The 22,950-nt window shown below is 42.7% G+C and overlaps 1 protein-coding gene across 1 annotated transcript; it reads left to right on the top strand.

The window, feature by feature from the left end:
• Positions 1–7,136: 7,136 nt before the first annotated feature.
• On the top strand, positions 7,137–16,806 carry LOC110538522 (neuronal pentraxin-1). The gene is made up of 5 exons (XM_021625392.3): positions 7,137–7,786; positions 8,217–8,424; positions 9,505–9,749; positions 10,018–10,197; positions 14,692–16,806. Exons 1-5 carry the CDS (start codon positions 7,325–7,327, stop codon positions 14,911–14,913), a joined length of 1,317 nt encoding a protein of 438 aa, XP_021481067.1. The 5' UTR covers positions 7,137–7,324; the 3' UTR covers positions 14,914–16,806.
• The last annotated feature ends 6,144 nt before the right edge of the window (positions 16,807–22,950 follow it).

The raw sequence follows: 22,950 nt of genomic DNA, 5'->3' as shown, positions 1-22,950 counted from the left end.
TTCCTCATCCAAGTTCGAGTGCATGGCTTAATGTTTCCTACTATCTCCAACAACCCCCCTCTGCACTGCAACACAGAAAGAATAACGTCGCATCAGCATGGAAACGACTCCAATAGCAGATGATGCCTTGGATCATTTTCGGGTGGCCACCTTGCGCAAAGAAAAATAATTAAATGATAACCTTTAATAAAACGTAAGGATGTATGAAAAACGTCTTCATCTGAGTGCAGACCATGGAGGAAAGACCAAAAAAGAATGAGAAATAAGTAGTAACGGAAATGGCTTCATTAGCTTCTCCAAGGCTATTCTTCAGAGTGTTACTACAGACTGTCATTTCCACTCCTCCCATAAGAGGCTGGAAACTGGAGCCCCGGTGACCCCAAAATGACTGCTGTTTTACCTAGTTGGCTGTAGCCCGGTAATTGTCGAGGCAGCTTTAATTGTAAATTGTATTATAATAACATAGTCATGAAATACAGTCCAATAACTGTCTGAGACAATTTTGCTCAGTCTCAAATTGCTGAGGGTTTTCTTTTCAGTTCTCCACCCTCCCCAGCTGCCTGGAAGCCTGGTTCACAGCTAACACCTCCGTTTCCCCCGTCATCATCTGCTACAGTACATGCTGTAAGTGAAGGTATTCAGTAGAGAAGGGTGTGGTGCCCTTATTAATGTATAGAACATGAAAGACTTGATGCGAAATAAATAATGTCACCTAGCAAGCTGCCTGGAGGAAACTGTGGGGTCAGTCAATGTCAACCCTAACCTGGGTACCAGTCTGTGTCATATGCCACAGACTACAAGCAGTGGAACGTTAGCTAGACAGACTGGTACCCAGGCTATGTCAACCCTCCAAGGCTCAGATTCACGATCTGTTACACTCAGTTACCCAAGGAGCTGTACAACGCATTGTTTCCTCCAGTCATAGGGGAACAGAGTGCCTCCGATGGGCCCTGAGGACTCACAACTAAACAGAGCACTGAGGAGAAGGAAGATGAGGAGGAAAGATAGGAAAGGCCCAAGGGGCAGTCAGTCTTGAATGTGCTTCATGAGGGGAGAGAGGCAAAGAGGAGGCAAAAAGCTGGGGCTACACAATTCCCTTGCCAAGAAGCAACTTACCACAGTGCTTAACATTCATCATCACCATAGACTGCCATCTTATGCACATCAACCTCCATTTAAAAACTGAAAAAAGCAGAAACGTTGTAGGTAGTGGAAATAAAAACCTCTGATAGCACTGGGTGTGCTCTTTTTAAATCTAATGGCCTCCACCACAGCAGATGTGGGAAAGTAAGAGCGATTTGAGGCTGGGTGCCAACATTTGAAATTACAGCCATTGATCTCCTGCATTCCAGAATGTTTCCACGGTGTGTGAATGCATTATTGAGGAGGTGCAGCCTAACAGGTGGGTGGCGGTGCTCTGCTCTGGCAGAATAAGGCTCTATAGTGGTTCTCTACAGGGTGAAGGGAGGTGCTGAAGGATGTGGTATGAAAGCAGTAAGCATCTGTCTGTATATCTGTATGATATTAGCATCTCCAATTCTATGCATGTTATGTCTGGCTCAATAAACTGCCTTCCAACAACACAGTCAATTCAAATGAGCCCATTATTATTGCATGCACTAGTGGGCCATAACTAAAAGCATTATAAATTCAACAACTGTTGTAAGCGCTTTTCCTCTGTTAAGAGGAGTTAGGATGTTGGCAGGTTTAACTTGATCCACAGGATGCGTTGAATAGAACAGATGAATTATTTTGGAGCAACACAGCACTTAAGTGAAGGTATTGTACGCCTGCAGGAAGGAAGGGATGGTGAGACACGGGAGGAGGTCAAGTGATGAAGGGAGGGAGGGATGGATGGATGCGTGTTTTGGGGATACCTGGAGCATGGAGGAATGGAGGAGGATGTGGATCCAGTTCCGGTGTGTGAAACATATGGGCCAGTGATTTGTTTGTGTGGGCAGCAGAGAGATGAATATATAATGAGTGTTAGGCTAATGGACATTTAGCTATGCTGGAAAATTTAGTCAAGGGGTCCCAATGGGTACATTACATGTAGGTGTGGATAACAATAATGTTATACATTTGAAATAGAATGTGCTGTGTTTTCCCTATTAGCGGAGCGAGGCTTAGAGCTCACGTTTCAAACCTATTGTGTAATGTGAATGGCCCTACCGATCATCACAGGCCAATTATGCAATCGATATATGGTTAGTATGTAATGAAATTACATGTACATATAAAGACACTTGAAAGGGTGAAATATGAAACGTCATCGTTTACTGAACTGATCGATTCTGATATCAAACTAATGGGGATTAGAGATTGAATAACCAATCACTGTTTTTATTATTCTTCTCATGATTATGATAAATTGTTACGAGCATAAATGACTCAAGGATGATTCCTATTGACTTCTTAATGAATTGGATTTTTGAATTCCCTAATTATGTTAATAATGAATGATTGTTGTGATATACTGTATAATACAGTACAAACATATGAGATGATTAATGAAAGATATGTAAACATTATTAAAGTGGCATTATTTAAAGTGAATAGTGATCAATTTATTAAAGTGGCCAATGATTGAGTCTGTAATCCCAGGTTTAGGTCAGTTAGGATCACCACTTTATTTTAAGAATGTGAAATGTCAAAATAATAGTAGAGAGAATGATTTATTTCAGCTTTAATTTATTTTATCACATTCCCAGTGGGTCAGAAGTTTACATACACTCAATTAGTATTTGGTAGCATTGCCTTTAAATTGTTTAACTTGGGTCAAACGTTGCTTCAATAAATCCACATAAGTTTCCTGCCTCATGATGCCATCTAGTTTGTGAAGTGTACCAGTCCCTCCTGCAGCAAAGCACCCCCACAACATGATGCTGCCACCCCTGTGCTTCACGATTGGGATGGTGTTCTTTGTCTTGCAAGCATCCCCCTTTTTCCTCCAAATATAATGATGGTCATTATGGCCAAACAGTTCTATTTTGTTTCATCAGACCAGAGGACATTTCTTCAAAAGGTACAATCTTTGTCCCCATGTGCAGTTGCAAACCATAGTCTGGCTTTTTTATGTCGGTTTTGCAGCAGTGGCTTCTTCCTTGCTGAGCGGCCTTTCAGATTATGTCGATATAGGACTCGTTTTACTGTGGATATAAATAATTTTGTACCTATTTGCTCCAGCATTTACAAGGTCTTTGCTGTTGTTCTGGGATTGATTTGCACTTTTCATACCAAAGTATGTTCATCTCTAGGAGACAGAACATGTCTCCTTCCTGAGCGGTATGATGGCTGCGTGGTCTCATGGTGTTTATACTTGCGTACTATTGTTTGTACAGATGAACGTGGTACCTTCAGGCGTTTGGAAATTGCTCCCACGGATGAACCAGACTCGTGGAGGTCTACAATATTTTTTCTGAGGTCTTGGCTGATTTCTTTTGATTTTCCCATGATGTCAAAGCAAAGAGGCACTAAGTTTGAGGGTAGGCCTTTAAATAAATCCACAGGTACACCTCCAATTGACTCAAATTATGTCAATTAGCCTATCAGAAGCTGCTAAAGCCATGACATAATTTTCTGGAATTTTCCAAGCTGTTTAAAGGCACAGTCAACTTAGTGTATGTACGCTTCTGACCCACTGGAATTGTGATACAGTGAATTATAAGTGAAATCATTTGTCTAAACAATTGTTGGAAAAATTACTTGTGTCATGCACAAAGTAGATGTCCTAACCGACTTGCCAAAACTATAGTTTGTTAACAAGAAATTTGTGGAGTGGTTGTTAAACTAGTTTTAATGACTCCAACCTAAGTGTATGTAAACTTCAACTGTGTTATAGTATGTAAGAGTTAAACCTCCAATAAGAAAAACAATTGGGTGTATTTGTTCTTGTATAGTGCCAGAGCAGAGAACAGGGATAAGTCACTACAAAGACTATTAGAGACAGAGCATTTACAACCAACAAAAGTAGAATGACAGTGCAATGCAGTGTTCGCTATCATCTTTAAAAATATGTATGTTTTATTATCACATACACCAGCTAGGTGTAGTGAAATGTGTTGTTTTACAGGGTCAGCCATAGTAGTACGGCATCCCTGGACCAATTAGGGTTAAGTGCCTTGCTGAAAAAGACAATACTGCACTCATAGTTTGAAAAACATTTGGTTTTGGTAAGAGGCATTAATGCGACTGTAAAATATTTACAGTGGCCTAGGGCTAGTTAACGGAAGAGGGTTAGATAGTTTTGACTTTTGCTTGAGCTCACACGAGGCCGAGCAGAAGATATGCTCCTCCATCTTCCAATCCATAAAAGTTTGGTGAAACATTTTACATCATCAACGACTGTAAATTGTGAATTCCAACCATTTCTCATGACAGCATTACTTCACCCTTTCCAGGTTTACCCCTGACAGCCTGTTATGAAGCACTCAGACAATTACATAGCCATAAATGTAGTCGTCCATTCCATCTCTTGAACGCCCCAGAAGAGCTGAGAACAAAGATTTTTCCCTTGGCTTTTTTTTGGTGGCAGGAATCAGTGGACACAGACGTTATTTTTATTATGGCCCCCTAGCAACCTTGCGTTTACACAATCAATAAATGTCATCCTACCCATTTAATTCCTTGTACACATCTGACTTATTTTCATCTAAGAACGGAACAATCTGATCAGAGGACAACCGCAATGGTCAATGAGGATGGAATAGAGGCAGGAATGTCACATTTAGTTCAATGTGCAAAACCAAGAACAACTCGCCCTCAGTTCAGCCATTATACATATACAAGACAAAAGTATGTGGACACCTGCTTGTCGAACGTCTCATTCCAAAATCATGGGCATTAATATGGAGTTTAATATGGAACATTGCTGCAGGGTCTTGCTTCCTTCAGCCACAAGAGCATTAGTGAGGTCGGGCACTGATGTTGAGCGATTAGGCCTGGCTCGCAGTCGGCATTCCAATTCATCCTAAATGTGTTTGATGAGGTCAGGGTTCTATGCAGGCCAGTCAAGTTCTTCCACACCAATCTCAACAAACCATTTCTGTATGGACCTGGCTTTGTGCACGGGGACATTGTAATGCTGAAACAGGAAAGGGCCTTCCCCAAACTGTTGCCACAATGTTGAAAGCACAGAATAATTTACAATGTCATTGTCTGCTGTAGCATTAAGATTTCCCTTCACTGGAACTAAGGGCCCTAGCCCGAACCATGAACAATAGCCCCAGACCATTATTCCTCCTTCCCCAAACTTTACAGTTGGCACTATGCATTCAGGCAGGTAGCGTTCTCCTGGCATCCGTCAAATCCAGAATTGTCCGTCGGACTGCCAGATGGTGAAGCGTGATTCATCACTCTAGAGAACGTGCTCCAAAGTCCAATGGAGGCGAGCTTTACATCACTCCAGGAGACGCTTGGCATTGTGCATGGTGATCTAATGCTTGTGTGCGGCTGCTCTGCCATGGAAACCCATTTAATGAAGTTCAGAGGCAGTTTGGAACTCTGTAGTGAGTCTTGCAACCGAGGACAGACGATCTTTACGCGCCCCGAGCTTCAGCACTCGGCAGTCCTGTTCTGTGAGCTTGTGTGGCCTAACATTTCGCAGCTAAGCTGTTGTTGCTCCTACTTCACTTCACAACAACAGTACTTACAGTTGACCGTGGAAGCTCTAGCAGGGCAGAGATTTGTCGAACTGACTTATTAGAAAGGAGGCATTCTATGACGGTGCCATGTTGAAAGTCCCTGAGCTCTTCAGTAAGGCCATTCTACCGCCAATGTTTGTCTATGGTGATTGCATGGCTGTGTGCTCAATTTATACACTTGTCAGCAATGGGTTTGGCTGAAATAGCCAAATTCACTAATTTGAAGGGTTGTCCACATACTTTTGTGTATATATAGTGTACCTCATGGTAAGACTATCTAGAACTGTCAGCTGATAGGAGGTGAAACGCTTTGGCATTCAGGTGCAGCACTTACAGCATTCAAAGTAAGCACTAAACACGTATAGAATCTTCATCTCAATAACTTGGACTGGGATCATTGCTCAGGGAACAAGTTGCCTGTAGGCACAAATCTAGGATCACTTCCCGATTAAAATGTGTTAGTGGAATGAGTTTCCCTGGGGATAGAAGGCGTAATTTGTGAAGTCAGTGAAGGTGTTGTAGGTTTAATGCCTGTCCGTCCTCCATGTCCTTCCATCACATAGACTCACATTGTCCATTGCACGCACTGTACACATTCTGCAGTTGCCTAAAGTAAATCCATTTTAATCTAAGCTCCAATATGTTTTCATCTCTTATTCAAGTTGTTTTCATTTGATTTTCAACACTGATATAATTAATAAAGGCTGAGTAGGCAACCAAAAAAGTAATATTGCTCTCCCTGAATAATTGAAATAGCAAAAGGCTAAGGGATAGATTAAGTCCTTTTTATGGACTGAGTTATTGAGATGATTACAAATACTGCATTCAAATACTGCAGACTATGTTGACACTTTGCAGTATTGTTTTGCTTTCACCCCCGCCCCCCACCCCACCCCCCAAATAAAGTGTAATGGATGTAGCACACTCAGGGAATCAGTGCACAAGCCTAGATGCCTGAAGGGCCTCACAGGCTGACACCCCATGGGACATCATTCTGGTTATTACCACTGAGTCACTTACAAACCACCATGCCTGTGTGAGGGGGCTGACTTAAGGTGGACCAGCTTGACAACAGATGAGGAAGATTAGGAACATATTCATTTAGAGCATTCAATTATTTTCAAGTTTCACCAAAATGTGAATGGCTGTGCTGGCTGCTGTAAACATGCAAACCATGTTATCTATTATAAATATTGTAACATGAGAACATGTATATGGGGCTATCAATGTCACAGGTCACAGGGGAATCAGCCATGTTGTGGAGGGTCCCTGAACTTCTTTTCGGTGTGAATTCAGTTCTGTCGGTTTTGCCTATATGCACAAAACGAACACAGCTGACTCTCCTGATACCCAGTAATGTTATTGCTGTTTACCAATCCACAAATGTTTAATGAATAATACACATTAAGAAATGACAAATTGTCGTCGTGATGAATGATTTAGCATCCGGGAGCCTCGAGTTTTATCTTTGAGCGTGAGGCTCCTTCCACCTTCACTTTGAGAGGCGATTAAGCTGTGAGAGTGCGATTCCTCCCCTCCTCTCCGTGATGGGGTGAATCTGATCAGCGCAGACCACGCGCGCTATATAAACCGGGCGCGCGCTACAGACGGATTACAACAAAAAGCGACAGCTCCGTGGCCCTGAAATCACTCGCATCACACCACCGCGGCTCCTAAACCAAATGCAACACAACACACACGGCGAAATGCAGACCATTAAGAAGGCAATCTCTTGGAAACTTTTTATACTTTCTTACTTATTCGTGGAGGGTTCGTGCCAAGACTTTGGTGTTGGTCAGACTCAATTTATTTGCACGTCGGTGCCCAAGGATATGGACATATGCGCCGCTACCTTACAAAACAGTATGCCTGGAGAGGATTTGAAGACCACTGTGATGCAGCTTCGGGAGACCGTCCTACAGCAGAAGGAGACCATTATGAACCAAAAAGAGACTATCAGAGAACTGACTTCCAAGTTAACTCGCTGTGAGGGCCAGAGTGCGCCCGAGCCCGGACCTGGGGGAAGGAGAAAAGAGACGGGGACCAAAAATACTATGGGGGATGTATCAAGGGGTCCCTCGGACACTTTGGCGCAACTATCGCAGACTTTACAGTCTCTAAAGCAGAGATTAGAAAATCTCGAGGTATGTGGAGAACTCTAATCTTAACGAAATAATAGACTTTATACATTTCACCAATCATTTGGGGTGAAAAACGACATGTTTACAATATGGCCTAAATCACGTTGCACTGTCTTGTCCAACTCGCACTGCCGCCCTCGTACTTTGTTTATCACATTTACTTCCAGGGGTGAACAGCCCTCCACCATGTAGGTTAATACTCTGCACTAATCGTGAAATTTAACAAGTCATGCTGAGAACAGACACCTTGCCGGAGACGAATTTAGTTGCTTGATGTAGGCTACCATGTTGCTAACTCCACAGGGCAATAAACCTTAAAGAAGTTAATCTGGCATTAGCTTTACGATGTCCCTCAGCATATGGGTTGTAATGTTTCTCAGTATTTTTTAAACGTTTTTTTTTATTTATAACTAATCATTATTTCATTCCACAGCAATTCAGTCGGAACAACAACTCGGTCCAGGCGAACAGTCTGAAAGACCTGCTACAGAGTAAAATCGACGATTTGGAGAAGCAGGTGTTATCCCGCGTGAACAGTATAGAAGATGACAAGCCTGTGCTGCGGAACGAGACGGAGCAGCGCGGTAGAGTGGAGTCGACTCTCACATCCCTGCACCAGAGAATCACCGACCTCGAGAAAGGTGCGAGCTCAAAAACGCGCCAAATACTTGGCCAGCATAGTTTAACTAATTAGTATCGCCGTTTAAAAAACAAAAACGAGCTATTCTGAAAGACCTTTTAAATTCAACTGAAGTGGTGTTTATTACTAATGAATAGATCCATGAAATCAATTGGTAATATGGCTGGTGTCCATTGCATGGCAGGGAGGGATGGGATCCAGCGAATAGCTGCATTGCTTTGCATATCCAATTCCACAAAGATGTGTGGCTTAAGGTGATTTACTGTTTAAGGCATCCGTTAAAAAAAAGGATGGTGCAACCTTCTGTATTCAGCACTTTTCCCTTAATCAAAATGGTTAAATTATATTGTAACAGCCGTATCCACTTGCACCACTAGCCGTTTGAGCAGAGCAAAGTTCGCCAGGTCCCTATGGCGTAACGCTCCAGCTACTTATAGCGGGCAACAAACACTGTTGTAGAATTCCGCCAAGGGAGGGGTGAGGAGAGACCAGGACCGCTATTCCAACCCCTTTGCTCATGTGATGCCTATCATGCCGCAGAAAAAAATGTGGAACTACAAGAAACAGAATTTTGTTGTATAACTACATTGATCAGTCAACCTTCAGCAGCAATCAGTTGGAACCCTCCCCTGCACATTACGTGATGCTCAGCGACATATTTGACAACCTTCAAAAAAGTAAAACTCAAATCCTCACGTTCATCTTGACCTGACAATCACAGTTGGTTGTTAAAGACAGGACAAATGTTTCACCATTGATGTCCAACAAATTGATGTCACTCACATAGCCAATATAAAAGGCTCTAACTTCTATACAGTGCTTGACTTGGTGTGAAATGTGTTTCTGTACTAATTTTGGGTGCTGGTACTGTTTATATTTAGGTTCAGGCGCACCACAATATGTTTTAGCTAATATTCTATAAGAGGAACAGGAGCTCAAGCAGTAGAACATTTGAGGTGCCAGTACTCAGTACCGATGAGCTCCTGCCCAAGTCAAGGACTGTATCTATAGGCCTAGGCTAGCCCACAATAATTATTGTGACAGGTGACATCTTTAACCTTGTCCTCTGTTTTGTTTACAGGTCAGAAAGAAAACAGGCCGCTGGATAAATTCCAGTTGACATTCCCGTTGAGGACCAACTACATGTATGCCAAAGTGAAGAAGAGTCTCCCTGAGATGTACGCATTCACTGTCTGCATGTGGCTCAAATCCAATGCATCCCCAGGGGTGGGCACGCCGTTCTCCTACGCAGTGCCAGGGCAGGCCAACGAGCTGGTGCTGATTGAGTGGGGGAATAATCCTATGGAGATACTCATCAATGACAAGGTATACTCACATGTTATTTTACATGATGCATATATCACCAACAGTATACAAAATATTATGCCTCAAAATTATTCTTAATATATGAACATGCTGATTGTAGCATGAATGCCTGCACTGCAAAATACAAAGAAATTTCATTTTTGAATTAGATCACACTGCCTATAAAGCCTCAAGCGTTTTAATAAGTATGCAAGGTAATTGATAGTGATAAAAATGTAAAAAACTCCACCCATGCATATACTAAAAACAATACTGAAATCCATTCCAGGTAGCTAAATTACCATTCATTATCAACGACGGGAAGTGGCATCACATCTGTGTCACATGGACAACTCGAGATGGAGTATGGGAGGCTTTCCAAGATGGAGTCATGAGGGGCAGTGGAGAAAACCTTGCTCCATACCATCCAATCAAACCACAAGGTGTTCTGATATTGGGACAAGAACAGGTATGTCCATTACAATTTTAATGGTCCGTTTTTAATCAATAAACTTTGGTACCTTAGGTCATAATATCAAAAGGGACATGGTCTATAGCATAAACATAGCATCTGTCAGACCTTGAGAGAGGAACAGGCTTATGTATCAATTAAAAACCTGAGCCGCTGACTCTCAGGTTCCATAATAAGATGGAGGAATTACCCCATTTATGCATGAATTTGGATCAATTATCAAATTAAAGCAATAAAATTAAATAATATTTGTCACATGCTTCGTAAACAACAGGTGTAGACTAACAGTGAAATGCTTACCTCCAGGCCCTTCCAATCAATGCAGAGAGAAAAAAAGAGAAATAATAGAAAAATAAACAAATAATAACACAAGGAATAAATACACAATGAGTAACGATAACTTGGCTATATACACGAGGTACCAGTACTGAGTCGATGTGCAGGGGTACGAGGTCATTGAGGGAGATACAGTGCGTTCAGAAAGTATTCAGACCCCTTCTGCTTTTTCCATATTTTGTTACATTACAGCCTTATTATAAAATGGATTAAGAAAAAAACTTTCCTCATCTACACACAGTACCCCATAATGAAATTTTAGAAAATGTATTAAAAAAAAAACAGAAATATACATTTACATAATTATTCAGACCCTTTATGCAGTACTTCAGCACCTCTGGCAGAAATTACAGGCTTTAGTATTCTTGGGTATGATGCTACAAGCTTGGCACACCTGCATTTGGGGAGTTTCTCACATTCTTCTTTCCTTCGATCCTGACTAGTCTCCCAGTCCCTGCCACTGAAAAACACGATGCTGCCACCACCATGCTTCACCATAGGGATGGTGCCAGGTTTCCTCCAGACTTGATGCTTGGCATTCAGGCCAAAGAGTTAAACCTTGGTTTCATCAGACCAGAGAATCTAGTTTCTTATGGTCTGAGATTCCTTTAGGTGCCTTTTGGCAAACTCCAAGCGGGCTGTTATGTTCCTTTTACTGAGGAGTGGCTTCCGTCTGGCCACTCTACCGTAAAGGCCTGATTGGTGGAGTGCTACAGAGATGGCTGTCCTTCTGGAAGGTTCTCCCATCTCCACAGAGGAACTCTGGAGCTATGTATGAGTGACCATTGGGTTCTTGGTCACCTCCCTGACCAAGGCCCTTGTCCCACGATTTCTCAGTTTGGCCAGGTGGCCAGCTCTAGGAAGAGTCTTGGTGATTCCAAACTTCTTCCATTTAAGAATGATGGAGGCCACTGTGTTCTTGGGGACCTTCAATGCTGCAAAAATGTTTTGGTACCCTTCCCCAGATCTGTGCTTCAACACAAACCTGTCTCGGAGCTCTACATACAATTCCTTCAACCTTTCTGTTTTATATTTTAATAGATTGGCAAACATTTCTAAAAACTTGTTTTCACTTTGTCATTATAGGTCATTGTGTGTAGATTGACAGAAAAATCTATAATTTAATCAATTTTAGAACAAGGCTATAACGTAACAAAATATGGATAAAGTCAAGGGGTCTGAATGCTTTCCGAATTCATTGTATGTACATATACAGTAGGTAGGGATAAAGTGACCAGGCAACAAGATGGATAATAAAAAGTAGCAGCAGCATATGTGATGAGTCAAAAGAGTTACTGCAAAAAGGGTCAATGCAGATAGTTAAATAATGAACCACTAGCTACCCGGATTAACTATTTAGTGAACCAATAGCTCCCCGGACTAACTATTTAGTGAACCAATAGCTCCCCGGATTAACTATTTAGTGAACCAATAGCTCCCCGGACTAACTATTTAGAGAACCAATAGCTCCCCGGACTAACTATTTAGTGAACCAATAGCTCCCCGGACCAACTATTTAGCAGTCTAATGGCTTGTAGTAAGCTGTTCAGGGTCATGTTGGTTACAGACTTGGTGCATTGGTAGCGCCTTCCATGCGGTACCAGAGAGAACAGTCTATGACTTGGGTGGCTGGAGTCTTTGACAATTTTTAGGGCCTTTCTCTGACAGACACAGCCTGGTATAGAGGTCCTGGATGGCAGGGAGCTCAGCCCCAGTGATGTACTGGGCCGTACGCACTACTCTTTGTAGCGCCTTGTGGTCAGATGCCAAGCAGTTGCCATACCGGTGATGCAGCCAGTCAAGATGCTCTCAGTGGTGCAGCTGTATAACTTTTTGAGGATCTGAGGGCCCATGCAAATCTTTTCAACCTCCTGAGGGGAAGAGGAATTGTCGTGCCCTCCTCACGACGGTGTTGGTGTGTGTGGACCATGATAATTCCTTAGTGATGTGGACACCGAGGAACTTGAAGCTCTCAAGCTGATCCACTACAGCCCTGTTTATGTGGATGGAGGCATGCTCAGCCCTCCGTTTCCTGTACCCACAATCAGCTCCTTTGTCTTCCTGATGTTGAGAGAGAGGTTGTTGTCCTGGCACCGCATTACCCCGAAGGTGCAATGTTGAGGGTCAGAGTGGTGGATCTGTTGTTCCCTACCCTTACCACCTGGGGGCGGCCCGTCAGGAAGTCCAGGATCCAGTTGCATAGAGAGGTGTTTAGTCCCAGGGTCCTTAGCTTAGTGATGAGCTTGGAAGGCACTTTGGTGTTGAACGCTGAGCTGTAGTCAATGAACAGCATTCTCACATAGGTGTTATTTTTGTCCAGGCGGGAAAGGGCAGTGTGGAGTGCAATAAGATTGCATAATCTGTGGATCTGTTGTGCCAATTGGAGTGGGTCCAGTGTGTCTGGGATGATGGTGTTGATGTGAGCCATGACCAGCCTTTCAAAGCATTTCATGGCTACAGATGTGAGTGTGATAGTCATTTAGACAGGCTACTTTCGCATTCTTGGGCACAGGCACTATGGTGGTCTGCTTGAAACATGTAGGTATGACAGACTGGGTCAGGGAGGGGTTGAACATGTCAGTGAAGACACTTGCCAGCTGGTCCACGCATGCTCTGAGTACATGCCCTGGTAATTAGTCTGGCCCTGCTGCCTTTTGAATTTTAACCTGTTTAAAGGTCTTACCCACATCGGCTACGGAGAGTGTGAACACACAGTCGTCTGGAACAGCACGTGCTCTCATGCATGGTTCAGTGTTACAAGGATTGAAGCAAGCATAGAAGGTATTTAGCTCGTCTTGTAGGCTCGCATTACTGGACAGCTCGCGGCTGGGTTTCCCTTTGTAATCCGTGATAGTTTGCAAGCCCTGCCACATCTGACGAGCGTCAGAGCCGGTGCTTTGCCTGTTTGATGGTTCGTCAGAGGGCGTAGCGGGATTTCTTATGTGTCCGGAATAGTGTTCTGTTCCCAAAAAGTGGCAGCTCTAGCCACTGGGAGTGTGAGAAATGATCCTTTTTACTCATGAAACCAACATAGTCTCGGGGCAATTCGTATTATTCTGTCGGTAAATCTGTGACACTCCATTTAGTATGATATATTACATTATGTACATTATGAATGGAATAGCGATCATACAATATCATACGAATTATAGGATGTATATTGTACGTCTTACCCTGCCGTACAATAGCATATGAACAGAATGAAGTATTTTATACTACACTTTGGGGGACGTATAGTATATATTATTTGGGGCGGCAGGGTAGCCTAGTGGTTAGAGCGTTGGACTAGTAACCGGAAGGTTGCGAGTTCAAACCCCCGAGCTGACAAGGTACAAATCTGTCGTTCTGCCCCTGAACAGGCAGTTAACCCACTGTTCCCAGGCCGTCATTGAAAATAAGAATTTGTTCTTAACTGACTTGCCTGGTTAAATAAAGGTAAAATAAAATAAAAAAAAAAAAAAAAAATATTATACGTCTTTCTCTGGGACCAGGTTGCTTATTGCGCCATAACAACAAAGGAGAATTATGGGGAGAATTTATGTTGGTGGTTAGGGGAACTAACAACAAAGGTTAGGATAACTTTTGTAAAAGGTTAGGAGAACTAAAATGTTAGTGGAATTAACCTAGCAGGTTAGGTGAAATTGGTTAAGTTTCAAAAAAGAGTTAGGGGAAGAGTAAGTTAAAATGCTTCAGTTGTCCCCAACGCGACTCGATCACACAACCTTTGGATTGCTAGACAGTTTACAGATTACTCCCATCCATCCTCACCAACCAATCTCCCTTTCTAGCTAAAGTAACTACACCATTACTAGGTATCATATGTCTTGGAGGTGCTCAGAAATGCGTAAAGTATGAGGCAAGGCTGACGAAACAGGGCAACCCCAATTCTGATTTATCAGCTCACACTGCAATGGCAAAATTAAAAGCCGTTTGCATGGTAACGTGATTCATTAGTCAAAACAATAATCTGGATAAATGAAAAAGTCTACTAATTTTATATATGAGCTATCGTTGGTTTCTTCTAACAAGCCACATGGATGGACGCATGGATAAATGATTTAATGCACAAATTAACTCCAAAGGTTAACTTGAAATATTGTTTTCCTTTGTGTTAGCACAATATCATCTTCATGAATTCAATATTATTTTCCACAGGATACGCTTGGAGGGGGCTTTGATGCTACACAAGCTTTTGTTGGAGACCTGGCAAATTTTCATATCTGGGACCGGAAGTTGTCTATTGGAGAGATATACAACCTGGCAACTTGCAGCAGCAAAGCGCAGATAGGCAATGTGTTTTCGTGGTTGGAGAGCAGCATTGATATTTACGGAGGAGCCTCCAAGTGGACATTTGAGGCTTGTCGTCAACTGAACTGAACTGCAGGGAAAAGTGAAAAGCCAATGAGAAATGCGTGTGTTAAAGCCTCTGTTGATAATACGTCTGATTTGATAGATAAAGAAGCATTTATTTCAGTAAATGACATCTGGATTTGTTATAGATATATGTGTGGACACTTACTAGATTTCTACCTGTCTAAAATAAGACTCTGACCTTCTTGTTCATCTTGGATATTTCAGTTGGATAGTTTTGGCATCTGGTTGGATGCTTCAAAGCGCTTCGTTCAACTGGCCGGTTTGTTATCTCATGGTCTTCAGCGCAATTGACACATACAGGCCAGCATATCACCACAACGCAGTGCAGACGCAGACAGCACTCCCCGACAAAGGACCACTTAGAACGTCCACCATCAATAGAATTGGTGACCATGTAGTTGTCCCCAATGAGGAAATGAGGGAGGGGACTGGGGATCTGTCTCCGTCCGTTAGTACATTAGTGCGTTTGTACATTAGTCACGCGTGACATCTCAGACAGCGCTGTCCTGGTTGTGACAAAACTTGAATGATGCGTCTTGCGTTAGATATTTGGCATTTACAAAATTACACTGATTGGCCTGATGATGGCGCTATAACAAGAAATGTTTCAAATGCAAACTTTGAAAGGTCACGCCCATTACACCGTTTGACCTAAAGTCATGAAATTCGGTACATATGTCCCTCTCCTCAAAAGAAACAAATTTGCCTCAGGGCCCAATAAGCTTCACCATTCTGGATTTCCATTATTTAGAATTTTGTTAAAAACACTGAAAAGCTACTCTTCTGGCACCGAATGAACGATCTGCATGAAACTTGATATGTGGCATCCATGACAATATTTTCCAGACTAATACCTAAAACAACATGGCCACTATTGACCAATAAATATTCACTTGGGCATGGTCTGGTAAAAATGAGTCAAGGATATTTGTATTGTAACAAACATTGTCAAGACTCAACATATGACTCAGAGTGAGTCAGAGTCTAGCTAACCCACAAGATATCTCATACACCACTGGCCCGATTTTGGGTAAATGATGCCTCTTGCCATAGAGATCCAACATTCACAAAATTACACTGATTAATCCAAGGGGGGATGCTATAGTAATCAACTGTATGTACGTTAGTCACACATGATATCTCAGACACCACTGGCCCGATTTTAACGAAACTTGGGTGAATGATGTGTCTTGCCATAGAAATCAGTCATTTGCAAAATTATACAGATTGGCCCAAGGGGGGTGCTGGATAATTTGTGGGGGACAACATGCTTACTGTTGCCTTGTTTTTATTGGACTGGGGACACGCATTTCAACCAATCATGTGATTTTGTTTATATTCCCACTGCCTGGGATTTTCACTGTGAATGACGGGTAGACTTGAAAAGGAATGTATACTTAAACGGTTATGAAACAGGCACAGCTTTCTGCTCTATCGCTATCGTTTCTCTATCACCACCTGCTTGACGCAATTTTGTGTAAAGAATGACATCTTTTTTGCCAACATACAAGCCTGGGTGCCTTGGGATGTTGAAATAACTCAGCACATTCACTATGATTTGCAAAGTATTTTGTGTGGTATTTATTTTCCTGTAGGCCTACAACGAGATTTATTTCCAAAAGAGATGTTTATTATCATAACACATTGCGCTGGATAATAAGATGATTATTGTACTTAAAAGCAATTCATTGAGGTGTTTGTACTTTGATGGGAATGTTATCTGTACAGTAACAGCATGACTTAACTAATTGCTGCAGCAGCATCAACAAAATCTGCTTTTGCTATCCTCCTTTTGGGTTGAGATTTTATACTGTATTGTTATATGCTCAAAGCATGGCAACACTGAAATATGAAAAAGTTCTAATTTTTTAAATAAAATTGTGATACCTGAATCTATCCCTGTGTGAGTGTGACATTACTGTCACAGAGTAACCCATGCATGTCACAGGACTACAAATGTTTTTGAAAGCATATGAGAGTCCTCTTACATTTCTCTATAGTCTCAATTAACATTGTGAAACCTATTGTCAAGAATCAATGGCAGGTTCAGAGACCTCTGTACACCACTCCCTTTCATTTCCTCATACTAGATACTGTATGCACAGACTGAGAGGCATTGAGAGGCCTGAGTTTCAGTATGTGGCATCAGTGGATGAACCGGGTCGGTGGTGTAACAGCACCCTAACAGAAGCCTAAAAGTTGAACCCTAAACGTTGTGGCCAGGACCCGGAGAGGATAGAGAAGGTCAACACTATCTGCTTCCTCCTTAAAAGAAAAGCTAGTCCTCATTACCACTGGATAAATCTCCCGGCCACCGCGACCCAGACAACATCTCAAGGAGCATTCCATTGCCACCAAGGTGAAGGGCTACCTGGGAAGTATTCTGTCCTCCTGACATAAAAATACACACACACACGTAAAAACACACACACACCAGTATTCCTGAAGCTTGATGTCTATTAGCAATAGCTTTGAGTCGACGACAGGTAGAGAGGAGTGTAACTGCGATACGCAGACGACATGCCCATTTCCCTACATTCATTCTTTACATACAAACACTTGACTGACGTGAGAATAACGTCCAATTATAGTAGAGCATGACAGCAGGTGTTCAGCAACATAGCAAAGTGTAGAATAAAGGGGTCCACTCTATCAAAATAGCACTTGGTTGTTACACTTTGCATAAGAGGGAGTGAAAAATTACAGGCAAAGCATTTAAAAACTGATATATCTAAAAAACAAGGGCCCATGTCACAATAGACAGTATATTTTTTTAACTAGGCAAGTCAGTTAAGAATAAATTCTTATTTACAATGACGGCCTAGGAACAGTGGGTTAACTGCCTTGTTCAGGGGCAGAACAACAGATTATTTTTACCTTGTCAGGTCGGGAATTAGATCTAGCAACCTTTTGGTTACTGGCCCAACGCTCTAACCACTAGGCTACCTGCCGCCCCATTGCAATGCATCCCGTATCCCATATACAATCACAGAAATACCATGTAAAACCGCTAGTATATGGTTCCATTGGCAGAGCTTGACCTATAGCTAGTAGGGTTCACAAACTCAGTAATGAGGCCAGGTCGATAATACATGGTTAAACCACCTCAGTTGAGTGGTGGGTTTCCCATGATCCACCTCTGGGACATGGAACACATCTGAAGTCTTTTCCCAAGGTGCCATCCTGCTGTAGCCTATACATATCCCATAGCCATTACCACCTGCTGTTTTGGACACAGGTGGATTTGGGTTACAGAGATAATTCCTACTGTGGTGGAGAACAGCAGACAGGCTATCTATCCCCTGAGTGACCTCAGCCTCTGCGTGGCCCCTGGAGCACAGGCCAGAAATAGACCAGAGATATAATAGGTCAACCTTGTCTTCACCTCTGGACCATGTTTGTCTGGTCTGGATCACGCTTTTTTTGGTCTGACCCAAATCCTGGCCCAGATGTTTTGAGGTGTATTTTTATCCTAGCTGGACAGGAGGGACTCTGGTCAGTACTACGTGGCCAATAGCACTACTATTCTGATGTAAGGTTCCTATCAGGGTCATCTCCTCCACGTCTGTTTGTCCTTATTATATCATGGTCTGAAATGTAACAACCAACTCCAGTCTTTCACCATATTCAGAGACACCTATTCTCTCTGCCTTGGCGTGATGCAGTAGGAGCAGTACGAATAACACTGGGGCGGTAATGAACAGGTAAAGGCTGGTAGCTGGAGGCTCCTGGATAACAAGCTCACAGTGCTGCACTGGGAACCCAATATCTTACTACAAGTGTACTTTAGCATCTCATTGCTTGAACTTCAATCCACAACTCGAAGGTAACTGGCTCTCAACAGACAGTCAACAAACCAGTAATATCTACCATGCTCCACACAACAGTACTACATATTCAACTATATTGTACATTATAAACTGGGTGGTTCGAGCCCTGAATGTTGATTGGCTGACAGCTGTGGTATATCAGACCGTATACCACGGGTATGACAAAACATTTATTTTTACTGCTCTAGTTACGTTTGTAACCAGTTTATAATATGGTAACCAGTGTATAATAGCAATAAGGCACCTCAAGGGTTTGTGATATATGGCCAATATACCATTGCTAAGGGGCCAGGCGTTGCGTCGTGCCTAAGAACAGCCCTTAGCTGTGGTATATTGGTCATATACCACACCCCCTCGTGCCTTATTGCTTAAATATACCCTGTCCCTGACCCTTTGACTCACACTCCACACTGGCAAGTCATCCCATTCACAGCTAATAAAGCATTTGACAGGTGATGTGTGAGGACGAGTACTGCATACAGTTGGCCCACTCAGAATGATCTGCCCTAAATTATGAATTGTATTTGTGTTTGTACCACTATGTTATTCTCACAGATGCCTGGTCCGCTTGACCAGCTTGGCCGGTTTGCCTGTGTGACCTTGCCGTCTGCATCCAGCTAGCTATGACTGTATGAAGGTGGCAGCTAACAAGATCTCTCTCTCCTGCCATCTTCCACCTGCTTTGAATACATATTGAGAAAAGGCCAGGCACTGTCCCACCAGTGATCAGAGCCTGATGAAAAATGCATGACCAGGGTGGGTAAACAGCTCCTCAATGTGGGTCAGCAGAGAAGAAAGGAAGAAATTATGCAAAGGTCATATTGATGTTGAATATGATCCTCACTTCTTGTGATATTTAGAAAAACCTTGGGAGGTGCGTATTGGATTGTTGATAAGAATGTTGGTCCGTGACAGTACAAGTGGTTAGAGTAACAGAGCTTCTGATAGGTCAGCTGCAGAGCTTGGAAAAACATGACATCATCAGAAAGAGGTCATAGAAGCAATACATCCAGTATGACTCTCTGTCATTAGTCAAGGTATCAATACCCCATGTGGGTGGGAGTGGCCTTAGACCAATGGGAGCGTTTCCTAGAGAGGCTGAATGAAGGGTGACCCTGAGAAGTCCAATATCACCAATTACCATTGATGTACACCCTACCATTAAAGGCCTTGTGAAACTCCTTTGTAGTTAGTTTAAAACTCCTTCCCAGCTCATTTGAGCAAGCACAAGCAGTAGATCACTGTTTCAATCAAATCTTATTATGCTAAGCATTTCTGGTCAGCCTAATTAAATATGTACCCTATTCATAATTGCACAGCATTAGCAAACCATTCCCATTCATCTCTCTGGTAATTATTTCATGTTGGATTACAGCAGGCAGAGCTACAGTGGATCCCCACTGACTGTCCATAACAGAGGCCAACAGAGCCCTGTAGTAGACTGGCGGAGAGACAAGACAAGAGGCGTTTGTAAGGCGAACTGAAACAGAATATACATGAGACACATCCATATTCGCCCATAATCTCACAGCCTTCTCTATGGCTGTCAGACTCATGCTCAACACTCCATGTCACTGAATGAATAATTTATTTCATCCCGGGAAGCAAAGGAAATTCTCCTCCAGATTTCTCTTCTGCCAGTGCACCATCCAGCCACTCAGATTCACTACTTCTTCCACCGCCGCAGTTGACGCTTTGCCTCTCTGGGGAAATACAAACACAAACATTAGGCTGGGCAGATTCCTTTGAAGAACCCTCCCCGAGCTATCCCAGATAGGCAGGTATCTGATATCTTCTCTAGGGGTAAAGTCATTTTGGACTAGTGCCTTTAAAAGCTAGTTCAGCGTGCTTTACATACAAATTACCTGCTCTTAGCACCAGGGATGAATGTCACTGCAGGTTGTATGAAATCATCAGCACAAATAAAATGTGGGGAGTATATAGATGGTAAGTTTCAAACTGCAGCACCCTAAGAAGCCACCATTTGAGCAGTTCAGTGGGTTTTGGGTCGTGGCGTCTCTGGGGGCCCATACAGTTTGTCTTGTCTAAAGGATGACAGTGCAGATTAATTGGCCAATCCAGCCCACTTCCTGTTGGCTCTTCCTCCCCTGGCACTGTGCCACACTGCAGCTCAGTGCCTGCTGGGAGGCCACAGCTCCCTAGAGGGGGTAGCAGAGTGCTGTTGCCACCAGGGAGAGGGGAGGGGAACACATGTTATGTTGTGTGTCCCCCACCATCCCCCCCAGTAGGAGTAAAAGGGTCTACTGGGATGGGTGTTTAGAGACCAAGTGTATTGTAATACCATACACTTGCCTTGATCCTAGATCAGCTTTGCAGAAGCCCCCCCCCCCACACCACAGGAATATTTTTCAAGACGTTGCCACAATCTCTGCACCCTCTGGGAACGATGCCAGGGGCTGTGTTCCATAATCAGGTCAATCAGAGACAGAACACCTTCCCACCATCTCTCACCCCCACCCAGCACACCACCCTGCACCTCCTCACCATTCCTGGGTTTGGGCACAGAGCACAGCCTACTGGTGCCCTGCTATGTGTGTGAACATACAGAGAAGGTGTGACAGGGCTGGTGCCAGAAGGGGGGAAGAGGGGGGAAGGAGGGGGAGCTTCACACCTAACCAGACAGAAACAGAAACAGGTGAGCTATACTGACAATTCTATGTGTCTGAAAAACAGGAAATCAACAGCAACTCTCATGCATACAAATAAAACAGAAACTATAAATTAGTGGCAGCAGGCAGAATGTGAACAAAGTTCAACATCTGCTACGTTGGGCACATTGGTCCTTTTCATAAGAACCCCAACAAAAATAAAATATGAAGATAAGAACAAAAGCTGCAACCTTAATCATTTTTCTAGGACTGAAAATTGGGATCTCGCTGCAAAGGATTACAACTTCAAATGAAAACAGATTCTGTTGGGAAATGTTTTCTAAAGTATGACGAATGCAGCTTACTGACCTCTGCTGCTGCCATCAGAGTGAGATCGTGGTCAGACGAGGATGGATGTCTTGGACTGTTCCTCACCAAGTGTAAGTACTGTTGACATGTCATTGGTATTTTAGTTGGGTGTGGCTAAGGCTGTCGAGATATTTACCAGTTATTCCTTTTCCATGTGTGTCATGCTATTCCTAGCCAGCTAGCCTAGTCATGCTAGCTCGTCTACGCTCCTCACGCCTTGTTTAGAATAGCCTATTCATTTTATTATGTTCATATTGTCTGTTTACTTGTAGTCGTATTTATTGCCATGTAGAGCCTTTATGTAGTGCTCCCGTGCACTGGTCTAACAAGTAGTCTCATTTAGCCTTCCTCGTGTGCAGTTAGTATTCCACAGTGGTCGTGGTCTCGTGCTCATGCAGAATCTGGTTGCATAACGGTCATGTTTTCATTTATATGCTTACCAGTATTTGAATCTTTATGCTGTAACTGCATTCCATTATTGTTTCTGTATTAGTAATCAGTAATTGAACATTGTAGTGCATAGATGTGTGTATTGATGTGCATAGTACGCTAAGCCAGTCTATTGGTTGTATACAGGCCATACTACTATGATACGACAGGACAGGCCATAGTATATGCTAAGCTAGTTTATTAGAGGCCATATGTATCTGTGTATGATATTGTCCAGCTGCGCTACTGCCAATGCTCTGTATGCTCATTACTGGAATCTATCTTAATTTCTTCATAGAACCACTCTTATACACTCACTTTTACTGTGAGCCATCATTACAGAGGAGTGTGGTGTGTTGAACCCAATATCTGCAATAAACCTGTTCTGAAGGCATCTGACTTGTTCTTGCCGGACAGACCAGTGGCTGAACCTTATCAACTGGCAGCTATAGCTCTCTACTAGTGCCCAGTTCTAGCTGGTCCTCCTGGGTCAGACTTTAGTATTTTTCAAGCAGACAGAAATTATAGTTAACTCTCAAACGACATTCATGTAGAATGCAGGTATTATGAGGGTATGCTAAATAGACATTCATTGGGGGTAAGAATTGTGAGATGGATAGAAAGGGATAGGACAAAATCATTCAGAGAAATGACTTTTTTTTTAGATAAATAAAATATTTTGAAGAAAGAAGTGAAGGAGACAGTATTCACTCCTAACCTCATCAAAGTGCAGAAGCATTCTTCCTTACTCACACTTCAGATTTTCAATATTCAGGAGACTTATAACAATTTCTGTATTGTAG

The sequence above is a fragment of the Oncorhynchus mykiss genome, chromosome 12 (genome assembly GCF_057628025.1).
Source record: "Oncorhynchus mykiss isolate SJ-2025 chromosome 12, ASM5762802v1, whole genome shotgun sequence".
In the NCBI taxonomy this organism is placed as follows: Eukaryota; Metazoa; Chordata; class Actinopteri; order Salmoniformes; family Salmonidae; genus Oncorhynchus; species Oncorhynchus mykiss.
The sequence above is the reverse complement of the archived record's forward strand: the minus strand, read 5'-3'. Positions and strand labels throughout refer to the sequence as shown.

Bases quoted from the DNA above. Each gene is read 5' to 3' on its own strand.
- LOC110538522 (XM_021625392.3), top strand. From the start codon at position 7,325: ATGCAACACAACACACACGGCGAAATGCAGACCATTAAGAAGGCAATC. The intron at 7,787-8,216 runs GTATGTGGAGAA...TTCATTCCACAG, and splicing joins AGAGATTAGAAAATCTCGAG to CAATTCAGTCGGAACAACAA. The intron at 9,750-10,017 runs GTATACTCACAT...AATCCATTCCAG, and splicing joins AGATACTCATCAATGACAAG to GTAGCTAAATTACCATTCAT.